A 27,767-nucleotide genomic window follows, 5' to 3' on the forward strand; every position below is an offset into this window, starting at 1 on the left:
AAATAAGAAATAAAAGGGAAAATGTGTTTGTTTTTTCTCGAGTTGCATGCATGGGTTACACTGCTGTAAAGCGGGAGCATGAACACGGAAAGCTGAAAAAATAACAAGAACAGAAGGAGGTTGAGAAGATGTGGGGAGGTGCAGTGGTGCAGTGGTCACTGGAGCACTCGGGGCCTCTGAACTGGGAATGTGGCTTCAAAAGTATTTTTTACACTTGCTATTTTCTTTCAGTGTTGTTTTGATGTAATTTTGTTTTGCTTGTGTTTTCCTGTCTTCGTTGTTTCTGTGTCTCCTCTTTCTGCTGCCTCTTGGCCAGGCCGTCATTGTAAATGACAACAGGTTCTCAGTTGGTTACGGTTATAAATAAAGGTTAATTTGCTACTAAGATGCCAGGAAGGGTAACGGTCCAAACAGGCAAATGGTACTTTGTTATCTCAGACTGCCAGCTGGGGATAAATTAATTATGAAATTGTCCATAATAATACATTTATTTGATCTTTTATGCTTTGCCAGTAGGTAATTTGATATAAATACTTTGATACTTAGAGCACAGTTTGCTACTTCCACTTAAACTGGACAGGTCGACTTTTATTTTGCTAACCCAAACAGGAAATGCGTACAAAGTCTCTGAGGAGAGCTTGACATTTGCTGTTGAAGGAGGGGAGCGGCACGCCGGAGGGACCCCGGTGCTTTAGCGATGCTCGGGAGCCGGGAAGCAGGAACCGCCAGCGGCAGGGAAGAGGGTGCCGGGCCCCTGAAGCCGCCGAGCCGGGCACGCGCCATGGAGGAGACGTCTCCCAGCCGCGCACGGTTTGGTCTCCCCGGCCTGGTCAGCTGGAAGCAGAGTCCGTGCAGGACTTTATTCCTGTTTGCTGCAGCCAACACGGTGATCTGGTAGGCATCATGACGCAGAGATACCAGGCTGACAACACTGCGCGAGCTTCCGCTAAGTAAAGAAACATTAGTCATGATGACGATGGATTAACCAGAAATATTCAGTAGTAAATCAGAATAAAATCTCAGAGATGTCAGATGAGTTTACACAATTTTAGCTGACAAATCTTCAGCCTAAACCTTTAGTTTCCTGTTTCTTTATTTATGATATAAAAAATGAGTATGTGAGCTTATTTAAAAACAAAACTAAGGGAATCTCACTACTAGTTAAATTAACAGAACTTTTCTTCAACTTTTTAAAATGCTTTTTTAATGCTCAAATTTAACTTACAATGTTTTTATAAATTCATTTTAGGATATTTACATGATATTTACATGCTGAGCTGAGCACTTGTCTTGGCCATATTCTGGAAAATTTTAAGAGATTTAATTTCCTGGTTAAGTAAATGTAATAATAATAAAAAAGTTAATAAATAATATGAATAATTCTAAGTTGTATGAATAGTAGCTAATGACATGTTATTTTACGTGTTTACTACTGTTTGTGAATTAGAATTATGACTTAAAATAACATTTCTGTTTCCAATCAGACAAAACATGTTGGTTTTCCTTCAAGTTTGTGTCTAAAATTAAGTGAAAGAAAAAAAAAGTCAGCATTCAGAAGGGTCTTTCATAGACACCTTTTATAATCCTGCAGCATTAAGAAGAAAATGCTGACATAACACAACAGGATACGATCTAATTCATATTAAATGTTAATTTAGGAATACAGTTGTGGATGACATTGGTCTCAGCTCTAAACATCCATGAAGATAAAAATGTTCTTTAATGCATCCAACAGCAAAGATAGTCAAGTTTAAAACTAAAGACAAACAGCTTTAATAATCAATTTAAAAAGCTTAAGTTCAATAATACTATTTTCCTGTAGAAAACAACCCATAATATCCAGTAAATCAGCCTTTTACATCTATCGTATCAAACTAAATCAGCTTTTGTGGGTAAGACATCTGCTTTAAACCTCTGCAGGTTCGTGGCCTTCGGCTCTTTTCGAGCCTACAGCATCCTGGCCATCCTCCTGGCTCTGCTGGTTGTCACGGTAACTGCCAAAGACATTATTTGGTCAAAATCCAGGGGTAAGATACAAACACCTTTCATGTTAAGAAAGCCATGCAACAATATGATCTGAGTTAAATGTGAAAGTTCCAACCCAACATCACGAGTTTGTAAAGGTGATCATTTCCTTCCTCTGGGAGTGAACTGAACAACTTTACAAACAGCCACACATCTCCTTCATTAAACTCTAAATAACTAAATAAATGATGAGAAATTAACTATTAAATTAAAGTAATAAAAGTAAGTGTTAAATAAGTTATTTGGTGACATATAGGGAACTTTGTTAGGCTGATTTTAGGCACATAAAATGTCCATTTAAGTACAACACTTTGTTTCAATGGTGGTTGTTTTAAAGGGCTTTATAAATAAAGTTGAGTTGAGTTGAGTTAAAGGAACTTTGTTTCAGAAGTGAAACAAAAAGCTTCAGTCACATCTACCTTGTTAGCTCTGTGCAACAGGAAATGGTGGTTAGCCTGGCTCGTTGTATACCAAAGCATGTCTGGTAAACGTGTACGTGTTTGACTTATGTTCGCATTGTTTTTAGAAGGAAAGGAGCTGATTCAACGCATGCTTCTCTGTTAGCTTCTGATATGCTGTGGCTAACTTAAAGCACATGGGGTGATAGAACCGTAGCTACTTTCTTGTTTTACTCCTCAAGGTTGAGGTTGCTAAGGCAAGGCAAATTTATTAGTATAGCACATTTCATGTACAAGACAATTCAAAGTGCTTTACAGAAAACATTAAAAGCATTACAGCAGGTTGCAAGAAGCAATAACAAATGCATTAAAAACAGACTTTAAAAGAAAGGAAAGAAATTAAATTAAAACAAGAAAAAAAAACCTAAATAAATAGATCAAAAGCACAAAATAAAGTTCTAGTGTGAGGAATTAACAGTTGTTCTGATTATTGGCAGCAAATAGAAAAGTTTTAACCCCGGTTTAAAACTGCTGAGAGTTTCAGCAGACCTGCAGCTTTCTGGGAGTTCGTTCCACATGTGAGGAGCATAAAAGCTGAACGCTGCCTCTCCACGTTTAGTTCTGACTCTGGGAACAGAAAGTAGACCTGACCCTGATGACCTGAGGGATCTGGGTGGTTCATAACGAAGCAGAAGATCCTGAATACATTTTGGTCCTAAACCATTCAGGTCTTTGTAAACTAGCAGCAGGACTTTGAAGTCAGTTTTTTGACAGACAGCAAGCCAGTGTAAAGATCTGAGGACTGGATTATATGATCCACTTTCCTGGTCTTAGTGAGGACTAACTGCAGCTGTCTGATGGACTTTTTAGGGAGACCTGTGAGGACGGCATTACAGTAGCTGCTAAGCAAGAAGCTAATATGTGAGATGAGCTAATTTTTACGGCGCTAATGTCTTTGCTTCATTGACCAGGATGTCTTAGCGATCTTTACGATGAAGATAAGATTGTGCTTGAAGAATCGAGGCTACAATAGAATCAAATTCAGATTCAGTTTTATTACACATGTAGCAACGGCACTATAACAACACCAAAATGCCACCAAACCTACAGGAGCAGAAACAAAGCAGGAAACAACATAAAAGGTCTTAATCCCAACTGTTTTCATCCATCCACACATGAAGAAGTTCTAGACTTCCAAGGTTTTCCATGTTTTCATCTGCTTGGCCTATAGAAGCTCATCTGAAGCCGTAGAAACCGAGAAACTCAGCTGATGGATTTTTCTCCAGTTCAAGCTTAAATCTTTATTTCATATTGTAAGGATCTATGACATCACATCATTTTTAACTATCAAATGTGCAACAGGTTGACATGTGCATGATTGTAGGTATCGCCCTCGTATTTCTAATGTTCATTGTTACATTTAATACTGGTCAAACTATTAATAAAATAAATAAGCTGCTTTAAATATATTAACAATACATATTTAATGAATTATTCATAAATAAAATTTTGAAGGTATAAATGAAAACCTGTGATATGATACAGTTGATATAAATTCTATTAATTTTTACATATGAAATCATATTTTTGGAATCTGACAAACAATAAATTACTCTAAATATTAATTGCACTGTAAATATAACCTATGTCTATTCGCATATCACATTACAGTATAGATACATCTGTATTTTTGTTAAAGTAACACATATTAGAGAATATGATGCCAACGTATATAGTATGCCTTTGATATGAATAATATGCACATACATGTGCTATATAATTCATGTACACCAGGTAGGTATTAAGCATGTTCTTCCCCATGTAGAAATAATTAGTTTTATAATTTGTTTTTTGATAGATTGATGTTTGGATATTGTTTCAAACTCAGCCCAGTTTTTATTTTATTCTAATCTTCCCCTAAAGCTACTGTATGACCTCCATCACATGACAATGAACTACTTCATATAGAAATTATGCAGTTTTAAACTGTATAATGTCTTATAATTGAATTATTTTGGACTTAATACATTGTGAATTTCTGTTTTCCAGGTACTATTTAAGTTGTCTAGATTGCTCTTTTTTGCTGTGAGCTTTTATGTGTGTTGCTTTAAACTTCTGTGCAGTAAGTTAAACGACTTGTGTTTAGTTGTGGCTGCTGGAAGTTAGCCTGTTACTAAGTTTTTTATTAATTAATATAATGGCTATATTGTCCTTTTTATCAACTTCTCCAGTCAGCCATGATGAGTATTAAAGTTCTGCTTTTCTTCCCAGGAGCTCATCTCTGGTGCAGCATGACAACAAGGTAGGAAAAACCCAACAAAATGCAGCCTGAATGTGACCCGCTGAAGCCTGCCACAGTCTCACACACCTTGTTTGTCCACTAGAAGCCCCACGTTGATCAGCTTAAGTTTCTGAAATCACATGAAGGAAAGTTTAACTGGAGGAATGTGACTTGAAATTGATGTGATGTGATCGACCAGAGAGAAGATGGCTCACTGTTTTTGAGTTTTTGGAACAAGAGTAAAACTAGTCACAGCTGTAGAATTGAGTTAGAGTAGGGCTTGGTGGATGTTAGGCTGAAGATGGAGAATATGGGGAGTTGTGCACATTATCATTTCAGAACATGATAAACCTGTAGAAGACCTTTCACCAGCTGGTCTCATGTAAGGATACATTTAACCAGATTTCTGAACATGTCATGACTCTGCAACCATCACAGCACATATAGCAGACGCGTGCGGGCCACATCCGGACTGCTTTTGGCACTTATGGTTCAGTTACAACACTGGCAAGTGTTGTGTGGGCCAGAAGTGGACTAGATGTCAGTTGCCAGCCTGGTTTGGATTATGGCAAGTCTCCTGTGGGCCACATGTGGTCCAGATGTCAGCTGTTGGCCTGGACGTGGATTACGGCAAGTATTTTTAGAGGTACTAATACAGCAAGCCTTCCTTATGGCAGTTTCCTGGTGGGCCGCATGTGGTGGGGTTGTGCCTGAGTTTGGACAGTTACACATTTAGTTAATGCTGTAAGTCTTGGCCAAATTTGGGCCAAACAAAGATGGAGATTTAGCCCAAAGACTTTTTTGCTGTCTGGGAGATGCCTGTGTAAAAATGCTTATCAGTAACCAGGATGCTAGTATTTTCCATGCAGGCAGGACCAGATTTCTCTGCCCAGGATTTAATGTTTTATTCCAAATATGATCAATACAAACCTCCTATTGTGTTTCTTTTTTTTAATTATCTTGATAGGTGCTGTATAAATAAAATTTTACTTACTTATCGTGCCCAGGTAAACACCTTCTGTCTGAACTCAGGCTTAATTCTTATTAAACACACACCTTCTTTTGTCAGCTGTGATTAAGAAGATCAGATACTGATCCTCATCCTCAGCTCAGACTGTTTCAGTGAAGAAGTGTAACCGGACAGAACAAGACAGCATCTTTCAGCCGTTGTAACAGCAAGTCCAGTAAGGTTCTTTCTATTAGTCTATACCGATAGACGTCTTCACAGAGGCTGTTCGGTAAAATCTAAATAAGCTAAATAAAACCTTCAGTGAAACAAATAAAATCACAAAATGTAGAAGATTTATCAGAAAACTTGTGGTTCTTTTCTGGGTTTTCATGGAAATATCGTTGCGTTTCCAGGAGGAATTGTGTTATGTGTTGACCCACTGGCTGCAGAGGTAGTAGATTCAGGCTGCTTACATAAACTGTCCAGCATGTATTGATTGGATTCGGGGATGCAGGACGGCTGTGGTACAGGATCTGGAGATCCTAATGTAGAAGTGTTGCCTTCCTCATAGTGTTTGCAGAAAAAGCTTGCAAAGGGCAGGAAATCCTTTCCTTTTGATCGGCTGCATCCAAGCTCCACATGCAGGGGCTTGTAATCAGTCTGTAGTACGTCGTAGGTTCAGATAACAGCGATTCTCCCGCAGGGTCTCTGCTCACAACAAGGGTCCATGATGTGTTTCTGCTTAAATAACTTATAACAGTTGCTAATTTTGGTTTCTGTCTGGCTTTTTTGTATAAAAACCATTTCCTTCAGCCAATTTCATACAGTCCATTTATTTTGTTGTGCATGTCCTGTTTTATCAAGGCATGCAAATCATCCAACTGTAGTAGCTTATAAATGTCTTCAAGGTCTGTTTTTCTTTATTTAATCAAAAGAAAAAATAAATAAATAAATAAGTAAATAAAAACCCTCCAAAAATAACGACGGTTTAATTTTTTTTAGCTATACTTTACAAAGCAAGGATGCTCACAATTTTTAAATTAAATTATTTTGTCATATTTGTTATTTCAGTTTTTTTAAATGTAAATTTTTCCAAAGAGTGCAAAACATAAATCCTCGCTGGAAGAGCTCGTGTTGGATAAGCCATCAGATTATAAGTAAAAATGCACACCCTGTCCAGCGGATTGCACACATGTTGAACATACACAACATCCTCTGACAGTGCAGTATCTTGTCCCGAGTCTTGGCTGCTGCTTCGCAGAGCTGATTGATCACGTATGACCATTTAATCTAATCCCACAGCTAATATCTCCTCGCTGAGACTGAACCTGTGACTTCTCAGACTCTGCATGCTGCATGAGAAACACAAATCAGTGACTCCAGTTCTGATGCATGACTGATATGACTGGTCAGTTAATGGATTAGTCGACAGACTTGAGATAAATTCATGTCTGCACCATGATCAGTGCTGCTATTGAGGAGTTAAATAACTCTCCGTAAACCCCATGTCCACTACAGTGTTGAAATGTTTAACACATGTATGTTGACAACAGTTATGAGTGAATCACTGCTGATTAAGTTTCACGTGTGCATTCAAATATATTCAGACCTGTTATGTAGTAAATTTTACGCTTTTTCCAGTTAGAATTATGAAGGACTTTGTAAGTTTTACACAATCTCTAACATCAATCTTTCATCTGAAAGCTAGCGGTTCTTCTCAGCTTTGCATGCTTTCATTAGTCTCTAACACCAGAGCTGTAAACTGGAGCTTTACAGCAAACAGTCAAAAATACTACAAAACTACAAATAAAATTAAGGTTCTAACAGAAAAAAAAATGTAATAATAATAATTTCTAAGTCCTGGAACAGATGAGTCATCTAAAATAGTCGGTAGGGGCTATTAAAACTGTCACGGTTTGGTTTAAATTCTGATATATTTTTTAAGGGATAGAATTAATCTACAGTGGTATGTTTTTAGGGCTTTGAGACATTTGGATTCTCTTTGGGTTACCTTTGCACCTCCTAATGCGTCTGAGTTATGACCCATTTGGCTCAGTTAGCTTCGGGGGAGTCACATCAGCATGCTGGTTCACACTCCTGAGCCCATTTTGAAAGTGGTTGTGTGTTTGTGGGGTGAAGGGGGAGGGGGTTGTCTGTTACTTGATGCCACAGCCAGCTTTGAAGGATCGGTGGGATTCTGCAGAGGTGACAGGGATTTGTGGGCGCCAGGCTGGATGCAACACCTCTGCGTTATATAATGGACCTTCCGGGGAGTTTGGGTCAGGGACGACTCTCATGGGGATTGCATATGAAGAGACACTTAAATCAAAACATATTCATGGATGAAACATATCCAACGTGGTTATCTAACAAGTATAGTGTGTTCAGTCGGAGTAACACTGTTCAGAGTTCCAGCTTTCCGGAGCCTGCATCTTTTTCACCCACTTGTGGTGAGTAAATGTGTTCTGTTGTCATGGAGATAGATGTGTCGCTGTGACATTTGGCCAGCAGGATGGGATTGTGTTGTTGCCACCTGTTGTTGTCTGTCAGTATTGTATTGTGGGTGATTGTACATCAGGGTTAGAACAAGTCTTGGCCAAAGCCTTGCAGCAGATTAGTGGCTGACCCAAAATGCCAGCTGACAGCTGAGGAGTCTGAGCCAGCGTGTGTTTGTGCATGTGTGCAAATGAAAACACAGTGTGTTGACGGCTCAACTCAGGCTCAGCTGCATTGTTGACTGTGGCAGAAGAAAAAGGTGACATAGAACTGTATCACCTCATTAAGTCAAAGTGTTGCAGAGTAAAGGAAAACTAGCATGGATGATAATAAATACTATACTTATATATATATATATATATACATATATATAATAAATACTTACTTATAAATATAAATACTTAACATAAAAATGTTTTGGTAGTACAACAGGAATTTAATGTCTGAATCTTACTTTAAAAACTCATTTAATGGTGATGATCATGTATGACCAGCAGAGTGCGCAAAAGAGCCCTACAACCTCATTTTAACACACACTTCATCATATCCACCTTCTAGTACCGGGTTGGATCCTCTTTTTTTTGCTCTGTATTGACATGATAGCATCACACAGCTGAGATGTGGGGGAACATGAGATGAGAATCTCCCGTTCCACCACATCCCAAAGCTGCCCTACTGGACTCAGATCTGGTGACTGTGGAGGCCGTTGGAGTCCAGTGAACTCATCGTCATGTTCTAGAAAGCAGGTGGAGATGATCTGAGCTTTGTGACATGGTGCATTATCCTGCTGGAAGTAGCATCAGAAGATGCTACACTGTGGTCATAAAGGGATGGACATGGTCAGCAACAATACTCAGGTAGGCTGTGGTGGTTAAACCAGGCCATGTTGGTACTAAGGGAAAATATCCCCCACACCACTGAAGCATTGATCCAAGGCAGGATGGATCCATGTTTCCACCAAATTCTGAGCCTAGCATCTGCATGTGGAGCTGAAATGGAGACTCAGACCAGCAACCTTTCTCCATCCTCTATTGTCCAGTGTTGGTGAGTCTGTGTGAATTGTAGCCTCAGTTTCCTGTTCGTAGCTGACAGGAGGCACCCGGTGTGGTCTTCTGCTTCAAGGATGGACATGGTGTGTTTTCAGAGATTATATTCTGCAGACCTTGGTTGGAACCAGTGCTTATTAGACTTCCTGTTGCCTTTCTATCACCTCCAACCAGTGTGGCAGAATGTGAGAAAATAGGATTTTGGTTTTTTAATTGGGATTATCTTTTATTTTGTGGGTTGTGCTAGTTCGTTTCTTGGCCAAGACTACCATGATAAAGAGGTCTGTCATCTCAATGAAGCTGTCCTAATTAAAAATTGTCTTAATAAATAAATAAAATTAAATAAAAATATAAGAACGTTTGGACCATTTAGTTAAAAAAAAGTCCATACATCTTCCGTAATATCATATAACCAAGTAAACTTGAGAATCTTATGAAGCATTTACGTTTTATATTACACTGTAATGATGTTTATTTGCTCAGAAATTTATGGACAATAAACTGAGTCTTGTACTCTTATAATTACATTGTTATTGTTTTATATTTTATAAATGTGATCAACATTTTCTGTTTTCCTTCACAATTTTATGTAAACTTTTTGATGATTTTCTTTACATATAACATGATGTACAATTATTTTTTCTATACAAATTATTAAAAGTTTTCATAAAAATGTATTTTAACCTTTTAAAGTTCACAGTAAGAAAAACATGTTCCTTTGCATTTTTATTTTCATTTGAGCAACAACAACAACAACAACAATAATAATGATAATAATAATAATAATAATAATAATAATAATAATAATAATAATAATAATAATAATAATAATAATAATTAATTATTATTATTATTTTTTTTTACAAATGACTGAGATGACTGAGAATATAATAACAATAGTGAAATGGCATTGTGTGCCCAAAGTGGTAGAGCTGGCTCAGACAGGTTTATTCCACAACTTTTTTATTAAAATTTATTATAGTCACTGCAGACTTTGCTTTACCAAACAGTACAGCCGGCTGTTTAACTATTAGTAGAAAAACTATATAATGGTTGCCTATAATAAAGGCAACACCAGCTTAAAAAAAGACTAAAGAAAAGTTTAGTCATGGGCTTTTTAGACCCTGTATATAAACTCAATCATTCTGGTTGTAGGTGTTAAAAATGATGTGACATCAGTAAAGTTTGTGATATAACAAATAGTTTCCATCATCATAAGTCAGTCAGGCAGTATGTATACGTTCACTCTGTATGTGTGTGTATGTGTGTGTGTGTGTGTGTGTGGGTGAGTGGGAAGGGGCTTTAATGATGGTGCCTTAACAATCATGTGATGTGTACTGATATGTTTTTGAGCCGTAAGCTTCGAAGAGTCAGTGCTGCTGTTTGTTTCCACAACAAACACAAAGTGTCGTCAGAGTTGTGAAACCTGCACCGTGTGTGTATGTGTGTGCATGTGTGTGTGTGACTCAGCTGTTTTTCCACTGCCGGAACTGATTCAGACATTAAGACGCTGAGCCAATCAGATCACTGTAGGCTGCAAGGGGTGTGCTTCAGAGCGACCTCTCTGATTGGTCCTCAGGTTGATGGATGAAAAGCAGCTCAACAAAGCAGCTGCAAGTTACAGTGACGTGACTGTGATCAAGTCATACAGGTCTGAGCTGAAGTCCTAAAAACAAATACAGCATGGATCCTCTGGGAACTGGAGAACAGCAAGGCCTCAAAGTTAAATTGCATTGGCGACTGGTCAGAAATGCATTTTTACTGAATCTATAGTTCTGATACAAGACATCTCAAGAATCCTAGCTTTACAATGGTGAATAGACTTGTACCTGGAAAGGAGGCTAAGTAGAACACATTTTTATTCATCATGTCCCATCCATAGGACGTCTGCTACCAACAGGTTAAATAAGATTTTAAAAATCTGCTTCAAGGTTGGACGTGTTGTGTGTTCAGATGTTATTCTGCAGACCTTAGACCTTCTCTGACTTCCTGTTCTCTTTCTATCATCTCCAACCGGTCTGTCCATTCTCCTCTGACCTCTGACATCAACAAGACATTCTGGTCCAGACAACTGCTGCTTACTGGATATTTTCTCTTCTTCAGACCATCTCTGGAAACCCTGGAGATGGTTGTGTGTGAAAATCCCAGTAAATACTCAGACCAACAACCATGCCACGTTCAATATCACTTACATCCCATTTCTTCCTCATTTTGATGCTCAGTGTGAACTTCAGATAGATAGAGATCTGAACTATTTGCTACATGGATCGATGGAATAAGATTCAACATATGAAGTTACCGATCCTCAGTTATCTCCTCTCATCATATCCGTCATTCCTCTATTCTTCTTCTGTCCATGCTTAGTCAATCAGACGCCCGAGGAGATGTGTTTGGGATGATGTTGATGTTGGTGGTGTTGTCGATAGCGACTGTTCCAGACCCCCTCCACCCTCCTCAACCCCATTACTCTGTACTCCTGACGGCCAGCAGAAGGAATGTAGTGTGACCCAGTTATTTTTAGATGAGGCCACTTGAAATACTCCAGCCGAGGCTTCATTGAGGATAAACAGAAGCTGCTGTCGAGCTGTGTGGCCTGTTAACTGCTAACTCTGTCTTACTGCTGGAAAAGATCTATCCTAGCTGCTTTTTGCTTTTAGCCTGCACACCTGCACCTGTGATCAACCTCAGTTGTGCTGTTGAGTTTTCTGAGGGCGCTTGGAAGCAGTGGAGATGTCTCCTGAAGATCATGGGGCAGGACTGAGGTACGACTGTATGTCCTAGAGAGGAAGTTAGAAAAGTTTCTTGCTTTCTTTAATTTGATATTTTTGTTTTGTCTTGCATCAAATGTTTTTCATCTGGAAGTGTTTGTGATGCTTGAAAACTACATAATAACCTGCATTTGTTCTTGTTTGTGTTTTGATTGGGAAATTATTGCTCTAAAGTAAGTATGACCACATCTTTTGGCTGACCCTAACAGAGTTGTGTTTGGCTCACTGATCTTCTGATTTGGTGTAAATGGATCAAGGAGACAGATTTTCTAGTGAAGCTGAGGCATGTTGCGCCATCGCTCCACGTCATTTCGCCATCGTCTTGTCTGACTCGCAGCTGGTTTCATGAGTTGTGCAGACACTTGTGGACCGACCTCTCACATTGGTGTTAACTGTGAACCCGGTCAGCCTGAACCGCTTTCTCACTCTGTTACTGTATACGTGTCCGTATGCAGAACATAAACAGGTCTTAGTTGCATCAGAGTCGGCGTTGCTGTGGTAAATACCCACGCAGACGGGTGGGTAAACATATTTACACCTGCCTGCTTCCCAATCACATGTGAAGAGCTGGGATGTTTTTACCACCGTTCCTCACATTGTTTGTCTCACTCTATTTTTGAAGCGTCGTCACCGGGCTTGTTAGAGGGTCAGACATGCCGTCCCTTGTGTTGTTTCAGAGATTACTGATTGGGGAAAAAGAGATATCGTGTTGCTGCTGCCCTCAGTGCCCTCCTGCATTCGTCTGACCCCTTTCTCTGTTCAAATGGAAGCATTTTTCAGTTTGGTTAGTTAGCTGTGTTTATCTGTGGTGATCTGGAGTAATGAAACATGATATATTCTCTTCTCAGTATCCAAAGTGTTTATGGCGCACAGACAGCATGTGACAGGAAGATTGGAAGACATCGACATTTGCAGATTCTTCTCAAGATGAGTAAATAATTAAAGCAACACATTTGCAACTCTGTAAAGGCAAATCCATTAATTGCAGAGATTCTTACAAAAAAAAAAAAAAAAAAAGGTTTGGTTCGGACGGACAAAACAAGATTATAAATTGTAACATCAATGTTTTATTTGATAATTTGCTAAATTTGATTAGTGAGATGTTTAGGAAAAGCATTTTGAACATCTTAAAAAAGGATTTTGGGGACTTATTTTCATGAAGGATGCAGGTTGAGCAACATCAAGCCCAATATTTCTTCTCTCTCTACCGAAGAGTCATGGTGAATTTAGTTTGAAAGATACGTTTACTCAGGAGACAAGAAGATTTATAAGCTCATATGTGCAGGTTTTGAAACAGGTGCAACAATTAGAGAAATTCATTGTCCGATGAAGATTGATATCGGTTAAATGGGTGATTTTATGATTGCTGCCGTCTATATTAGGACTGCTCAGTTCAGTCCCACAAGGGCTGCAGTCCTGCAGGTCTTCAATGTGCCCCAGCTTCAATACACCTGACTTAAATTAAATGGATCCAACCACCTATGAAATTCTGCTAAATGATTCATTATTTTAAGTCAGGTGTGTTGGAGCAGGATCATATTGAAAACCTGCAGGACTGTGGCCCTCAGAGGACTGAACTGAGTTGCCCTGGTATATAGTGTAAACCTTAATCATATTTAGAGTCTGAAATCAAATACTATTATAACTTAGTTATAATAGTCAAGTTAACTGAGTCTGACTTACTCAGCAAACCTTTGGATGTCTGCGTTTTCCTCATTTTTGGTTGTTAGAATAAAGCAAATGGAAACAAACGCACATGTTCTTACAAATGATCACAGTATGAATTTTTATCAATGTTTTCAGTTGGATTGATGCTGGATTGTTGATTATTGACTCAATGTGGATAAATGTAGCCTATTGTTACATCTCCAGTCAGAAGCAGTAAGGTTACCATCAGCGTGCAGGTAGCACATTCCTTTCATCTCTTCCAGGCAAAACGCTGCAGACTGATTCAGAAACTGATATTTTACTGACTTTCAGGCCACAACTTGTGATAAGCAAGAATTTCTGACACATTTTGCTTGTTTTTGAGTGAACTGAGGAGTCAGCGCTACACACTGCGAGTGTGAGCTGTGCGCTGCCATGTTTAACCATCAATGAGGTGTGGCTGATTGATCACTGTTTAAAATGTGATGCTGATGGGGATTAAAGGACGGCTGCAGGCGGGGGATAAAAGGCTGATTGCTATAATGAAGAAGATGAAGAGGAGTTAAGAGAAGGTGGAGAGACAAAAACAAATGAGAACTGGGGATTGTTTCTAGATATACAACAGAAAGAGATTCATTGCTTGTACAGTTAAAACCTTGCAGATGGTTCTGGATGCCAGGTTCCCTCTGGACCAGTGTGTTGCTTTCAGGAACATCATCTGAGACTTCCTGTGTGCAAAGCAGTCTGAGTCCTGTTCTCATTTATGGCTCCATGATGGAGCTCAAAGTGCTATGAGAGTAAAAACATATTTTTCTACTTGCAATAATCTCTTGAATCCTCGTTTTTAGAGAGAACACTTTTACATTCCTATCTAGTTTACTTAGACCTCTGCACTCATTTTGCACAGCTGTACTTGTACTTTAATAGATTTCCTTTTGGGGCTGTCAGTCCAAGAGCCTTCATGTATTATGTTTTGGCCAGTAAACATCTTTTTTATACTTAGACTTGGTGCTTGGAGGAGATAAAATCTGGGCTTTTGCAGAAGCATTTGATGTTGACTCTTATTTAGGGTGCATTCGACTAAGCCCTTCTCGTCAAATCCTAGATCATTTGCTTGGAAAGTCTGGTTTTGTTTGGGAAGGTGTGAACCTTTTCTGGATTAACCAATAAATGAACAAGTTTTCTAGTTTGTTGTTTGTCTTTTCTTCTCCTTAAGTAGTTCTTGATGCAGTGTATTATAATATAATATAACATATTTCCCTCCTCTGGTTTGGTCTGGTTTGCTTGACTACGAGCAGAAGAATGTTGCAAGCCCAAACCACACCAGGAGTAGCTTACTATGAGGTGGGAATGCAGCCTTAGTGGCAGTCCCTTCCACCATCAACCTGTTACTGTTCTCAAAATCTTGTTCTTTTCAGGATGCAGAAGCTTCTGAGCAGCAAACTGCATATTAAAAGGGTAGAAATTTTAGCAAACCTACCTTTAGTTTTGCAAATTGGCTGTAAGACATTCTTGCCAGTCTGCCCACCCGTTTAACCAAAAATATGTTTCGACTTGACATCATTTTACTGGGATAATGTCTAAGTCAGAGCACCAGGCTGTTAATGTGCTGCAGCCAGATATTCTTCATCTTTGACACGGTTAGAAGACTCAACTTGCTTCATACGAAACTTGCAAAAGCAACAGACCAAATGGATGTCTATTTAAATCAGATTTAGTTAACATCAGCAAAAAAAAAACAGTAAAAAGTGCATTATCCAAGAAGATTGCACTTCTTTCCAGAAGGACTTCTGTCTTTCACAGAATAGATAAATACTCACCACGTCCATCCAGACCCGAGTGTTTGTGCTTCGTAGTATCACTGTCACATGTTCAATCCATCCAGTTCTCAGGAAATCCGGCTCCAGCAGGCGTCTGTGCCTGGAAGTTGAGAGGGGAGCAGCAGGCTGACCTTTCATCATGAGGGTTATGTGAGACAGGACTGGGTGTTTGGGTCAGGTGGGTGCATGTGAGATACTGTAGCTTCTTGTGACTTCTGTTGCTTGTTTAAAGCAGCCAATGCGATGAGCGATGACGAGAAAGAGTGGGTTGCACTAGGTAAAAGTAATAAAATAGGTCCAAGAGAAAAGCATGACAAGCTGCTAGCCTTGTACACTGTATGAGGCTGTAAAGCCAGCTCATATCTGCATTACTGTGATCAAATCTTACCACAATAATTGTCAGCATTCTCATGCAATTTATGAAATCACAACCACAAGATAATCTGTCTTGCCATCCTTCAAATATCCCTTTGTGGCTGTGATACAAAACTTTGGACCCATCAGTGCCCCATGCTGGTAGGTACAAGTGGGTTTAAGGTGTGACAACAATTCACCATAGCAGCTTGTAGTCTTTGGCTGGTTCCAGCTACCCAATGCTAAATAAACTCATGATAGACAGATGAGTCATTCAATCACCTGATAAGTTGTTTTTGAATGTGACTTACTTTTACAAGTAATTTCTGATGTCCCACATCGGATTTTTCCAAAAAGCCACCTGTATTCAGACCTTTCTGGTAAATGTAACAACATGGAACAAGCAGACAGAAAATCAAAGATTCACTGCGTAACTTTACAACCTCAAAACTGCATTCCTGACTCATTTGGTGTCATCTCTTATGTACATTTCTGGAGCCGTTGCTGCCCAGCAGCATCCCGAGGCTAAAAAACTGCACTGTACAATTTTTAATATGGTACAAAAAGTTTAGCTTCATGCACCGCGTCATAGTCAAGTAGATAAAAACACACCAGCTGTTTTGAAAGCACCCTGTGGATGATTCAGTAAAGAAACGCAAGAGAGAAAGAGACGGAACAAGAGATAAGACAAGACTTTTACTGGCTGGAGAGAGCTCCCAGTACAGGTAGGATGCAAGATGGATGCCGAATTAGCCGTCGGTAGGGGGCGTGTCACTGAGAAAATAAGCAAAAGTTCTTTTTTACGTCTTTAAGTAATTTAATTGACATCATACAGGAGTTTTAATTATTTTATTCTTGAGAAACACACTTACAAGGTTCTTTCTTATGATAGTATTCAATTAATATTTTTCTGTTTGCTAATGCATACACCCATATTTTTAACCCCTTAATGAGTACATCTCTACAACCACAAGGTCTGTTTGAAGACTTTTGGAGTCATTACAAAGGGCACACTTGTGAGATTTGTTAGGATGTGTAAATATTATATGTGCTGATGGTAAATAATAAATGAAGAATGGCACATAGCAAAAAATGAAACAAACATTTTCCTTATGAATATGAATATTTCTTTGTATTGATGCAGCTGTAGCTCTAAACCTCTATCAGATCATAGAAGAGTATGTGAACATTTTCTCTGCAAAGGTCAACTGAAAGTTGAGTGAAGCAGAACTAAATCAGAGGTTTTAGTACAGTTCAGGGGAGGTCTCCAAAATGGCCATCTTGGCCCAGTTTGATCTGTTCTCCCTCAATTTGGGGACATCAGGTTTTAAATGGTTAAACCCAAAGATACTTAATGATGTCATCTTATGTTATGAATCTTCCACAGACATATCACCGTCCACAAATACTATTTTTATTTTAAAGTTTGTAGGATTTTTTGAAGTTGGCCAGTAGCAGCTGGGTAACAAACAGGAAGCTGCTAGGCTGCTATGGTAACCTGATCTCCTTGGCGATCTTACACCAGCTGTTTCCAGGACAGCTGCTCACACAGGGCATGAAGTTTCCATCCTCAGCTGGATTTAAATTTAGGACATTGTCATTTCATGTAATGAACCCTGTGGAAGCTGTTACAGCCCACTGTTACTCTGACTGATGGAAGACAAAGAAATAATTTATCCGAGCCAGTTCGGATCTTAGAAGAGATATTTATAAGCGTAGGATGATTTTTATCTGCTGCTTTTCCTTGCAAGTGTTTAGTTTTTTTTAAGCTTCATGCCTTTGAATATCTGACTTTATTAACTTCCAATTTGAATTTAACATAAACCCCACAGAAATCTCACAGTGCACATCTTTTTTATTAAATGAAAGGCAGAAATAGAAATATTCCAGATCATCTGTGTGTCTGCCAGTGATAGATCTCAGGTATCCTCTTTACCAAAAGGACAGATGAAGGAAGCTCCTTAGCGCTCTGGGTTCCGCTAGCGGGGCAGTAAGTATCTGAGAGAGGAAGCATGACTTAAACTTCACACACTTATCTATTTTTTGCACATGACCGACACATGAGCCACACCTGTGCCTTTCATAGCTGTTTTATGTGAAGCGAGCACGAGGGCTGATAGAGGAGCTTTAACGGGACATGATGTTTGGGAACCCCCATGCTGGAGGGGAAAGTTTCATACCTTACCACATGGCCCAGAATTCCCAGCTGTGCCACAGCATGGAAAACTCTTTCACATCCCTATTCCCATCTCACACCTGTCTGATTACTCATCCAGCCGTTGTTTTTACAGACTTCTTCATTAAGATGATGACACATGCGTTCAAACGGTTTCTATTATACTGACTTACTGTTTCAACCTCAAACAAGAAAACCTGGAACATTCCAAATAAATGTTATGATCTTATTTAAAGGCTGGGACTCGGAATAATTTTAACTTAAAAATAAATTATTTTAACAGCAATGATTTGAAGGGTTTTCTGTATGATGACATCAGTTTCTGATGTGGTTATGGAGATTTTCAATCCACTCATCTTTATTGTTCCAGTTCGTTGAGGTTTGCAGTATTTGTTTCTGCGGGTCTGAACGTCTCATTGCAGCATCTCAGTCCGGTTGAGGTCTGGACTTTTACCGGGTCTTTGCAACACCTTGATTGTTTCCCATTTCAGTCATCCTGTTGTAGATTTTTAAATAGCTGTCCACTGTGCATAAAATGGTTAAATAAATAGTATTGAGCATAGATATTAAAGATCGTGCCCTAACATTATAATTTCTCTCAGAGAAAAATTACACTATTTACCCGTTAATTTAATTAATTCAGCCCTGCGATGGACCAGCGGCCACTGGGATAGGCTCTTGTAGAAGGTTCGGTATGTAAAGTAGATGTTCTTCCTGCTCATAAGACCAGACTGCAGGTTGCAAGTTCAGGAGTAATCAATGATCCATTTCTACATAAAGCTGCTTTTATATGATTTAAGTCTCAATGTGGGATTATTTATGACCAGGATATCAGTTTAAAAATGAGCACAAAGAGGTTTTAGTGGACATATTTATTATTGTTCTTCATTCCTTTGGCATTCAGTTTGTTATTTTTCCTCATCTGTTTCACCTCTGTCTGAGTCTGCACACGGCTCGCAGTCTCATCACCTTTCATGGGTTTTCTCCTGTAATTTGTAAGGCAGCCTTGTAACTTACGGATCAATTAGCATTCACCAATCTAAGAGGAAAGGTACAAGCAACTTCCTGGTCTACGAACTCGTGTGTGAATCTGATGGAGAATTTTTGTAAAGAACATCTTAAGTACTAAGATATTGGTGAATGAGGCCCATTGTCTTGTTGCATGAACCATTTTGAGCCAAGCTTGATCTAGACAGATAGTTTCCAGAATACTTTGGTCTACGGAGGAGTTCATGCTCCACTCAATGACTACAAGGCAACACCACGTTTAACAGTTGGTACGAGGTATTTGTGCTGGTATGCTGTGTTTGGTTTCATCCAAATGACCAAACATCTCCACTTTGGTCTGGTCTGGTCTAAAGGAAATTATTCCAGAAATGTTGTGGTTTTTTCTGCAACCCTTACAAACAGGCCATACCTGTTCAGTCTTTTTCATTTTATTGTAATGAACTTTAACATTTAACATGCTAACTGAGGCCTGGAGAGTCTGAGATGTATCCTGTTTTTTTTTCCTGACAGTTTTGCTGGCCAATGGTCTGAATTTGGACTGAACTTGTTAGGATGTCACTCCTGGGAAGATTGGCAGCTGTCTTGAATTTTTTGCACTTGTGAATAATATGAATTGATCTACTGTGTTGTTGACTTTAGGCTGCATTTATCTAATTTTAAAATAATGATCAGCAGATATTTATAACATGTTTAGATCAGTTTAATCTTTTTCTGTACTTTAGAGATAATTACTTTCTCAACCTTCATGACAGGAATGTTTGGGGTTTCTTAACCTTCTGATGCACAAATTATTAAAATGCAGCTCCACATTTTTTACACACAATATTTTACTTCTACAGACATGTACAGTGATTCTTCTCTGTATTTTAAATATTTTTTTTACTTTTTATTTGGTTTTTGTATTAATATCTATTGTATAAAAATATTGATAACAATAGTGTATTGTCATTAAATCATTCAGTTAAAACATTTTTTATCTCTATCTTCCCATAGTAAAGAATCCTTAAAACAATTCCTGAATTCAGGCAATGATCCGGATCATTCCGAATATCTAATCACCTGTTTATTATTCAACTTATGGTATTTCCTAAAAATTTTATCCAAATCCGTCCATAACTTTTGAGACCAACGGCGCCAAATAACTGGCCTCCACCTTGGTGGAGGTAATAAGGAGGATAAAGTGGTTTCAGGTGGATTGGGTGTTAATTTTGACAGCCTTAATAAAAATTCAAATTGATAAATGTAGCCAATATATATTTATTTTTACAATGATCTTGTGACCCCTGAAATCATCTTGGGACCCCACTTTACAAAGGGCTGTATTAGAATATAGCTGCATTATTTTCTTGTCCTGTTATAAATTTGGTTATTACAATGTATTTATATAAAATCTTATAAAACATTAATTTCTTCCACAGTAAGTAGCAGCGTATTGGATGACTCACTAACATCCATTGAAGTGGCTAATATACCATCCACACCCATGTATATACTAGAAAACTGCTGTTTCCCAATGCATCAAAGGGATATTTCACGGTCTTGTAGTACATTTTTTAAACTCAGTGTCTCTTAATAGTTTTTTCAAAGTTTCCATGGCCTGTCTTAGCCGTCTTTTTTTTAAAAACTTTCTGTGGGGGTGAGTCTGCACATTTCATTATGACTGAATTCATGTAGTCCTACAGAGCAGAATAATAATAGCACGGTCCAGGGTTTTGTGCATCCTTTGCTTGTTTGCAGCATCAGTTGTGCACGTCTTTTAAAAGTGGAAACGTGACAGTCCAGGGTTTTACCTGAAGAGGACAGCGGTGCCGAGCCGCTTCTATTCTAGGACAAGAGCCCAGTTTATTTTCTTTCACTAAGTTTTAATCGTTCCTTGAACGCCTCACATGTGGGCAGTCAGCTGTTGTAAAAGCGTGACACACACACACACACACACACAATGTTACTGTTTAGAAAAGAGGACAGCAATAAGGACACACCTACTCAACAGCACACGTGTGTGTGTGTTTTGCAGCTAGTTAACACTAAACGTGAAATATGCTGACTCAGCTGGAAGGTGCTACTTAATGAGGTGAAAACTGGCCTTTTATTCATCACGTATTTTGATGTTTGTGGCTGAATTTTTTTCACTGATGTTCTCTTAAAGATGATAATTTGCTGTTTCGAGGCTTTAGTGGCAGCAAACTCTAAGATGTCCACCACTGCTTCTGTTCTTGTGTCTCTGTAGTTGGGAGATCATTGATCCGGGTCAGGACAGCCAGTCTGGTACCGGACCACAACTCAGCGACTCCCTGAAACTCTTCCTCCAGGAGATGTCGGCTTTCAAACAACAAAACCCGGGCAAGGTGAGACCGAGACGCATTCTGGTGAAAGAGAAACTAAACCAGCAACTTTAAACTGGAACCAACAGTAAAAAATGACTTCTTCACTGTGTATTTATCTCTCTGTTTGTTTCTGTGTGTTTTCCTGCTCCAGTTTTGCCTTCTGGTCTGCAGCTTGTGCTCCTTCTTTGCCGTCTTAGGACGCTACATTCCAGGGATCGTTTTCTCATATATTCTAGGTGAGTCAGCTGACGTCTCGCTCATGAAAGTGTTCATACCTCAGGTTGATTGTGTCTGCTTTCATGGATACAATAAAGTTTTGTGCCATAAATATTATATAAAATATTTCACATAATGACAGAAAAACAGACTTGGCAGTTTGAACATCTGTATTACAATGAAATGGGAACATACCTCCCAAATTTACCCCCCACTTGTAATTATAAATCAAAGAAATACAAAATATATAATATAATATAATATAATATAATATAATATAATATAATATAATATAATATAATATAATATAATATAATGATTCAGAATTGGACAACACAGCTGAAAACAGGGATGATGGATGATATTTTGTATATGCAGTGATTTTGCAAAGCCCTCAAGTAGCAAAAAGTAGTGATAAGATAAGATAATTCATAAAGTTCAACTCATACCTGTTGGATTATGAATGTGTGTGAATGGGTGAATGTGACATGTAGTGTAAAGCGCTGTACAAGTACAAGTCTATTTACCATCCATCCAAGATAAGATATTAATAATTTGGACTCTGTGGAGGATTCATCCCTCCGTTAGACTTTGTGCTGATTTTCAGTCCAGTTCTTGGGCCAACAGTAGATGGATCAAGTGAAGGTCCAGATACACCTCTCAGGTCCTGGTTCAGGATCATGCTGGACTTGTTCCTATTTCTTCAGGACATCACTTTCACATCCTTTTAATCTGCTGTAGATACTTTTTTTAGTCCTGACTCTTCTCTTGTCCTCCACTTGTCCAGCTATCTCAGATATTTAAGGACACACTGCACATCATGTCTCAGTCTTCTGGAAATGGACAATTATAAGAACAGGACTGACAGTGAGTGAAAAACTAGAGGATGTCCAAACAAAACTTTGAAAGATGTTCAGAAAAACTATTGCTCAAGACCAAATTAAAAGATGTCTAAGTCTGCCTGCTTGGAAGCAACATTAACAGAAATGAGGGCTGGATCAGGACTTTTCCATAATACTGAAGCATGATTAACAGTATAACTCTTGGTGGATGGTATGTTCATATCTTTTCTGTATTAATCGTCTCTCTGTCCGCATCTTTCTGAAGTTCTGGGCGTCTTCCTGTGGCCTCTGATCTCATGTCATGCCATTGGTTTGTGGCTGAAGCCAGTTCTGCAGAAGCTGGACTTTGGCATTGGGGAGTTTTTTCAGAAAATCAAAGAAAACCATGGTAAATATACAATCTGTGACTAAAGTACTGCATTTTTTTTCCATTTCCTTTTTAGTACAAAAGACTTTCATCCCTTTCTGACAACCTGCCTGATGCTAGCTTGTCAGAATCACATGAGAACGAGCACTTTCTGTAAACATGGAGTAAATCTGGTGAATACATACATCTGTAGACGTAAAAAACTGCAAGATTCTGACATGGGATGTTTTACATATTTTCAGGTAGAAGTGGCATCTTTCAATGCAACGAGAGATTTATTATTTTTTAGGAAAGCAAAGATGGCCGCTGACTTTGGCCGAGCAGAAGGGTTAAAATTATAACTACAGACAGCATAGATATTCTCTTCACATAGAAATACACAGACCCACATTTAACTTTGAGAGTCAGTCCACAGCTTCTTCCAAACAGTTTTATTTATTTTATTTCTACCAGAAAACTGAATGAATTTGATCCTGTTTCCTTACTTTCAGAGAAGAGACTCATTCAGGCTCAGACGGAGAAAGAGAACGTTGAGTCAGACCTCTCTTCTATGTTCCCCAAGGTTTGTAAATTCATCTTCCCTCAATCTAATTATGCCTCTGTTGACTGGCAAGTCCAGTTAAAACTAATTAAATTCACCACACATGATCTATGTGTGCCAAAGGTTTGTTAAATATTGCTCCTAAAATCCCTGTTTGTCCAAACTCCACAACCTTGTGATCATCTTTCTTAAATGAAGTTGATGTTAAGCAGAGGAATGAGTCAGGTCACTATCAGGCTGCAGATTGACACAGTCTTTCCTGCATTTTTATTTTAGACTGTAACAAGGTCCTAAGGATTGATAGTTGTAAAGTAAAGCTTTGTTACCCTGTGCAGGGCTCCAGACTGCGACCAAATGGCTGCATTTTGTGACTAAAATGTGAGACAGTGAATTTTCCATCTACTCGCGCAATGGTGACCAATACATTTGACGGTCTTTTTCTTGTAGTAGTTATAACTGAATTTATTTAGTCGCTAACAAACTTCTGCTCCCCTCTTCAGCCCAGTAGTTCACTATAATGCACAAATTAGCTGCTGGTTTGCCGACTCAAAATAAAAAGAAAGAGACGAACACCAACAAAGAAGATGACAGCCAATGTGCGTGTGAGCGGGAACGAACGAGCACTGTGATTGGCTTATGTGTGGAAAGTGGCGGGTCTTGGGGGAATTTTCCTTAGTGTTGCCAATTTAGCAAGTTTTTAGACCCCTCTAACGTTTTTTTTTTTTTTTTTTTTTTTTAAAGCGACTAGTAACAAATCTAGCAACCTTTTCTGGTATTATTGGAGACTTTTGGAGACTGACGTGAATGAACGTAGTTTCTCTTTCTGATGAGGAGCGGTGCTGTGCAGACCACTCTCATACGAGGCTTCATCCTCTTGCAGCAGCAGCTGCTGCATTCAGAGCAGACGACGTTCATCTCTGTTTCATGACCAGGCGGAAAATTAAACGTACAAAGCTGCTGCTGGAGGATCCTGCTCTGGCTTACAATCACAGTAATGTCTATTAATGAAGAGTAGGGACAAAAATATTTAAAAAGTTAAACGTATTGTGATGTTCCAGATTCCTAATTAAAAAACAAAATACACTTAAAAAAACTGAACTAAAAAATAAAGAAAATATTGACAGAATTATTTTATTTTATTTATTTTGCTGTTCTAAACATTTTTAGGTTGTCTTTTTATCATCTTTTGCTTTTCAAATTTCAGTGTGCGCCCCTAAATTTTCTGCTTGCACTCCTAAAAATTTAAGTTAGGGGCCACTGTGGTCCTCTTAAAAAAAGTTAGTCTGGAGCCCTGCTGTGACATAAATCTGAGAAACTCAGGTATGTGCTTGTGTAGAAAATAATTAGTATTGGTATCTAATTAAATGGCTGCCTTTAATTTCCACAGCAGCCACTGTCTTTCTCTGAAATGTACTTTACTTCAGGAGGCAATGAAACCACCTGCCCTCTTATTGTTTTTGTCCCTCTTATTGACCTGACAATGGGAAGCAAAGGAAGGAGGCTGAGAAAAAAAAGAGAAGGAGAGAGTGAAGAAAGGAAAGAGGAGACAAAGACAGCAGATGAAAGGGAGCACGGTGTACTCGTAACAAATGCCCCAGGAGGCAAACCTCAGATATTTCCTGTGTGGGGGATAAATAGTAATGTGAAAATATGCGTCTTGCAGGTCGACAGAGGCGAACCAGTTGTCCTGTCGGACTAGACGCAACGGAGATGCATGTGTGAGCATTTGGAACTTGTATTTTCTGAGGTATTTGTTCAGAGCCCGTAGATCCAGGATAGGGCAAATCCTGGTCCCTCCCCTTTTGGGGACCAGGAAATACCTGGAATAAAACCCGCTCTGGTCAGGGGGCACCATGCGACTGGCTGGGAACCCCAGCTGGTCATGGCACGCAGCTTGGACTCCGCATTCGTCTCCTGCTTTTCATAACCGGTAGACGGCAGCCCTGCAGTAGACAAGTAGGGATCTAGCTGCCGTCGGAGACTTTTCATGGTGAAGCAGGTGCAATGCCTGCAAGAACCAGGGGCTTGTATAGCCGCCCAGGTGTGTCTCAGCCCGAGGAAGCTTGAGCAGACCTGGTGTGGATCCTTACTCGAGATTTTGTTCCTACGCAGGAACCAGCTCCAGAGTCCCTGTTCCCTCTGGTGTGAGGGAGGTTATCGGCCATTCCTAGCTAGCTGGAGTGCTAGCTAAAGGGTATTCTTTAGCTGGAGTGCTAAACGAACAACACAGTGTTGGCTGGTGTGCCAAACTGTGCGGGTATAACCTCGCGATTATACGCCTTTGTCTATGGGGAAGACCGGGAGATGCAGCTAGTGCCTGGCGACGGAAGCTGGGGTTGGAGAGATCCACTTATGGACAGCTAGCTTAAGAATGTACCGGAGAATGAGATATGCTCTGAACGAAGTGAGTTTTTGAATGACGCTGCATCGTAGTGCAGGCTATTTAAAGGTAGGGTGACGTGAGCGTCACGTTCACCAGCCAGTCAGAATTGGCGTAATGAGATAGGTGCTTCTGAGGAATAAGCAGGGGGCGTATCCCATAGTGAGACGTTGAAACGAATGCTATGAAGGAGAACCAGCTTCCACACCTGTGAAGAAACATAACTAAAACATCCTATAGCCTCTGTAAGAAAATAAAGCAGACAAACAGTTTGCACGTTAGTGAATGTGAGGAATTAATATTGTTCAGTGGCGAGTGTGATCATGTAAATGTGTGAAGCAGCAAAGAACAGATGCAGACAAAGGGGCATTCCCCAAGACCTGGACAGGCTGCCTCCTTTTGCTTGGTGCACAGTCTCAGGGTGATGGAACTGGGGTGAAACCCTCCATCGATTGTGAGGAGCTGGTCTTGGTATCTGTGGCTTCCATCTCCTCCTTTGGCCAGGCTATTATACCAGCTGGATGTCTGATGACTGGTAGGAGATACACGTTGATGGCTTGGACTTTGTTCTTCCTGTTAAGCTGATTCTTTGAGACCTGCCTTACTGTTTGTAGGACCCTGGTTGTGGCTGACTGTGTTACAGCTTCTTCATGGTGTTCATTAGCCTGTGGTATCCCAGCGTATTTGTAACTGTCCTGAACATCTGCTATGTTGCCTTCTTGTAGTTCAACGCCTTTAGTTGTGATCATCATCTTCATTTCCAAATAAAATGAGTACATTTATGAGATAAATTTATTTGCTTTATCTCTCTTATTTATCTTTTCATGTAAGAATGGTGTGAGACATGCTGTTATAGTCTTTTTCCTTTATCTTAGTGTTGTTCAGGAAGCTAACCTGCATGCCACCTACTGAGATCAGAGTCCTCCAATCAGCAGCTCAGTCCTGGCTCTGACCTCTCCTTGTGTTTTCCCTCCACCAGCTGGACTCTGCAGTGTGTAAAGAAATGTCTGTATCGGACACTGAGGTGTCTGACGTGACGTGGACAGACAACGGTACTTTCAACCTGTCAGAGGGACACACGCCACAGACGGAGAACTCAGAGGGTGCGCTTGTTAGCTTTTTATCAAACCCAACTAGTTTAAAGTCTGATTCTGCTTCCTGTCTCGGTTACATGTGGTTTTACTTCACAGATCTCGATAAAGAAGAAGCTTTCACCAGCGACCTCCCAGAGTTTCCTTCCCTCGATAACGGCGGCACGACCAACGGAGACGATGATGATGACCTCAGTCTTGGCCTTCCCTCACCTCCATCTCAGCCCCAGCAGCCAATCAAATCAAAGCTCACACCTTCTCTTCACAAAGACCAGTCCTCCGACAACATGTTGGAGTTGGTCAACCAGATGGCAGGTGACGTCATCACCACCGCTGTCACAGCCGCCATCCAGGAGAGAATAGAAGCAGCAGTCTGCTTCATGTCTCTGAGCGAAGACCCCGAGCGGTCGAGGCTCCAAGAGTCGACCCGGCTGCTGGAGCTGGCCGAGGAGTCAGACAGTGAGGTGGAGGACTTTGAGCTGTTGGACCAGTCAGAGTTAGAGCAGCTGGAAGGAGAGCTGGGGCTGGGAGAGGAGAAGACGAAGCTCAGAGAGGACGAACAGGCCAAGGCCGACAAGCCAGCCTCTTCTGGGTTCTTCTCCAAACTCCTCAGACGCCACTGATAGATGAAAAGTTCTGCAGGGGAGGGTTACGGGTCACAAAGGACATGTAGAGGGGAGACCGGGGTGTTCTGGTCCCAGACAGTTTTTGTGTGATTGTGTTTCCATGTTTCCTTTTCATGTAGAGGTAACAGCAACATTTCAGAGTGATCACTTTCACAAACATGGAGGTTCTGTCACCTCAGTCAGAATCAGCCCGGCCTGATGCTGAGACCAGAACCGGCCTGATCCAAAACCACGTGGTGCCACATTGACTGGTCTCACATGAAATGACTCCAGTCAATGTGATATTCCAGCTAGTGAAAAGCAGAAGAAAGAATCTGTTTCTAAAAATGTTATTAAAAGACAAAGATGTCATGAAATACAGCTTCTGATTCTGTTCAACCATCTTTACCATGAAAAAGTTTAAGGGACATGT

At 39.7% G+C, this 27,767-nt stretch overlaps 1 protein-coding gene across 1 annotated transcript; it reads left to right on the forward strand.

The window, feature by feature from the left end:
- The first annotated feature begins 644 nt into the window (after positions 1-644).
- retreg1 (reticulophagy regulator 1) lies at positions 645-27,450 on the forward strand. The gene is made up of 9 exons (XM_041991749.1): positions 645-894; positions 1,921-2,027; positions 4,695-4,725; positions 21,196-21,313; positions 21,444-21,528; positions 22,616-22,738; positions 23,209-23,279; positions 26,618-26,741; positions 26,829-27,450. Exons 1-9 carry the CDS (start codon positions 698-700, stop codon positions 27,350-27,352), a joined length of 1,380 nt encoding a protein of 459 aa, XP_041847683.1. The 5' UTR covers positions 645-697; the 3' UTR covers positions 27,353-27,450.
- Positions 27,451-27,767: the final 317 nt, after the last annotated feature.

This window comes from Melanotaenia boesemani, chromosome 8 (genome assembly GCF_017639745.1).
Source record: "Melanotaenia boesemani isolate fMelBoe1 chromosome 8, fMelBoe1.pri, whole genome shotgun sequence".
NCBI classification, from domain to species: Eukaryota; Metazoa; Chordata; class Actinopteri; order Atheriniformes; family Melanotaeniidae; genus Melanotaenia; species Melanotaenia boesemani.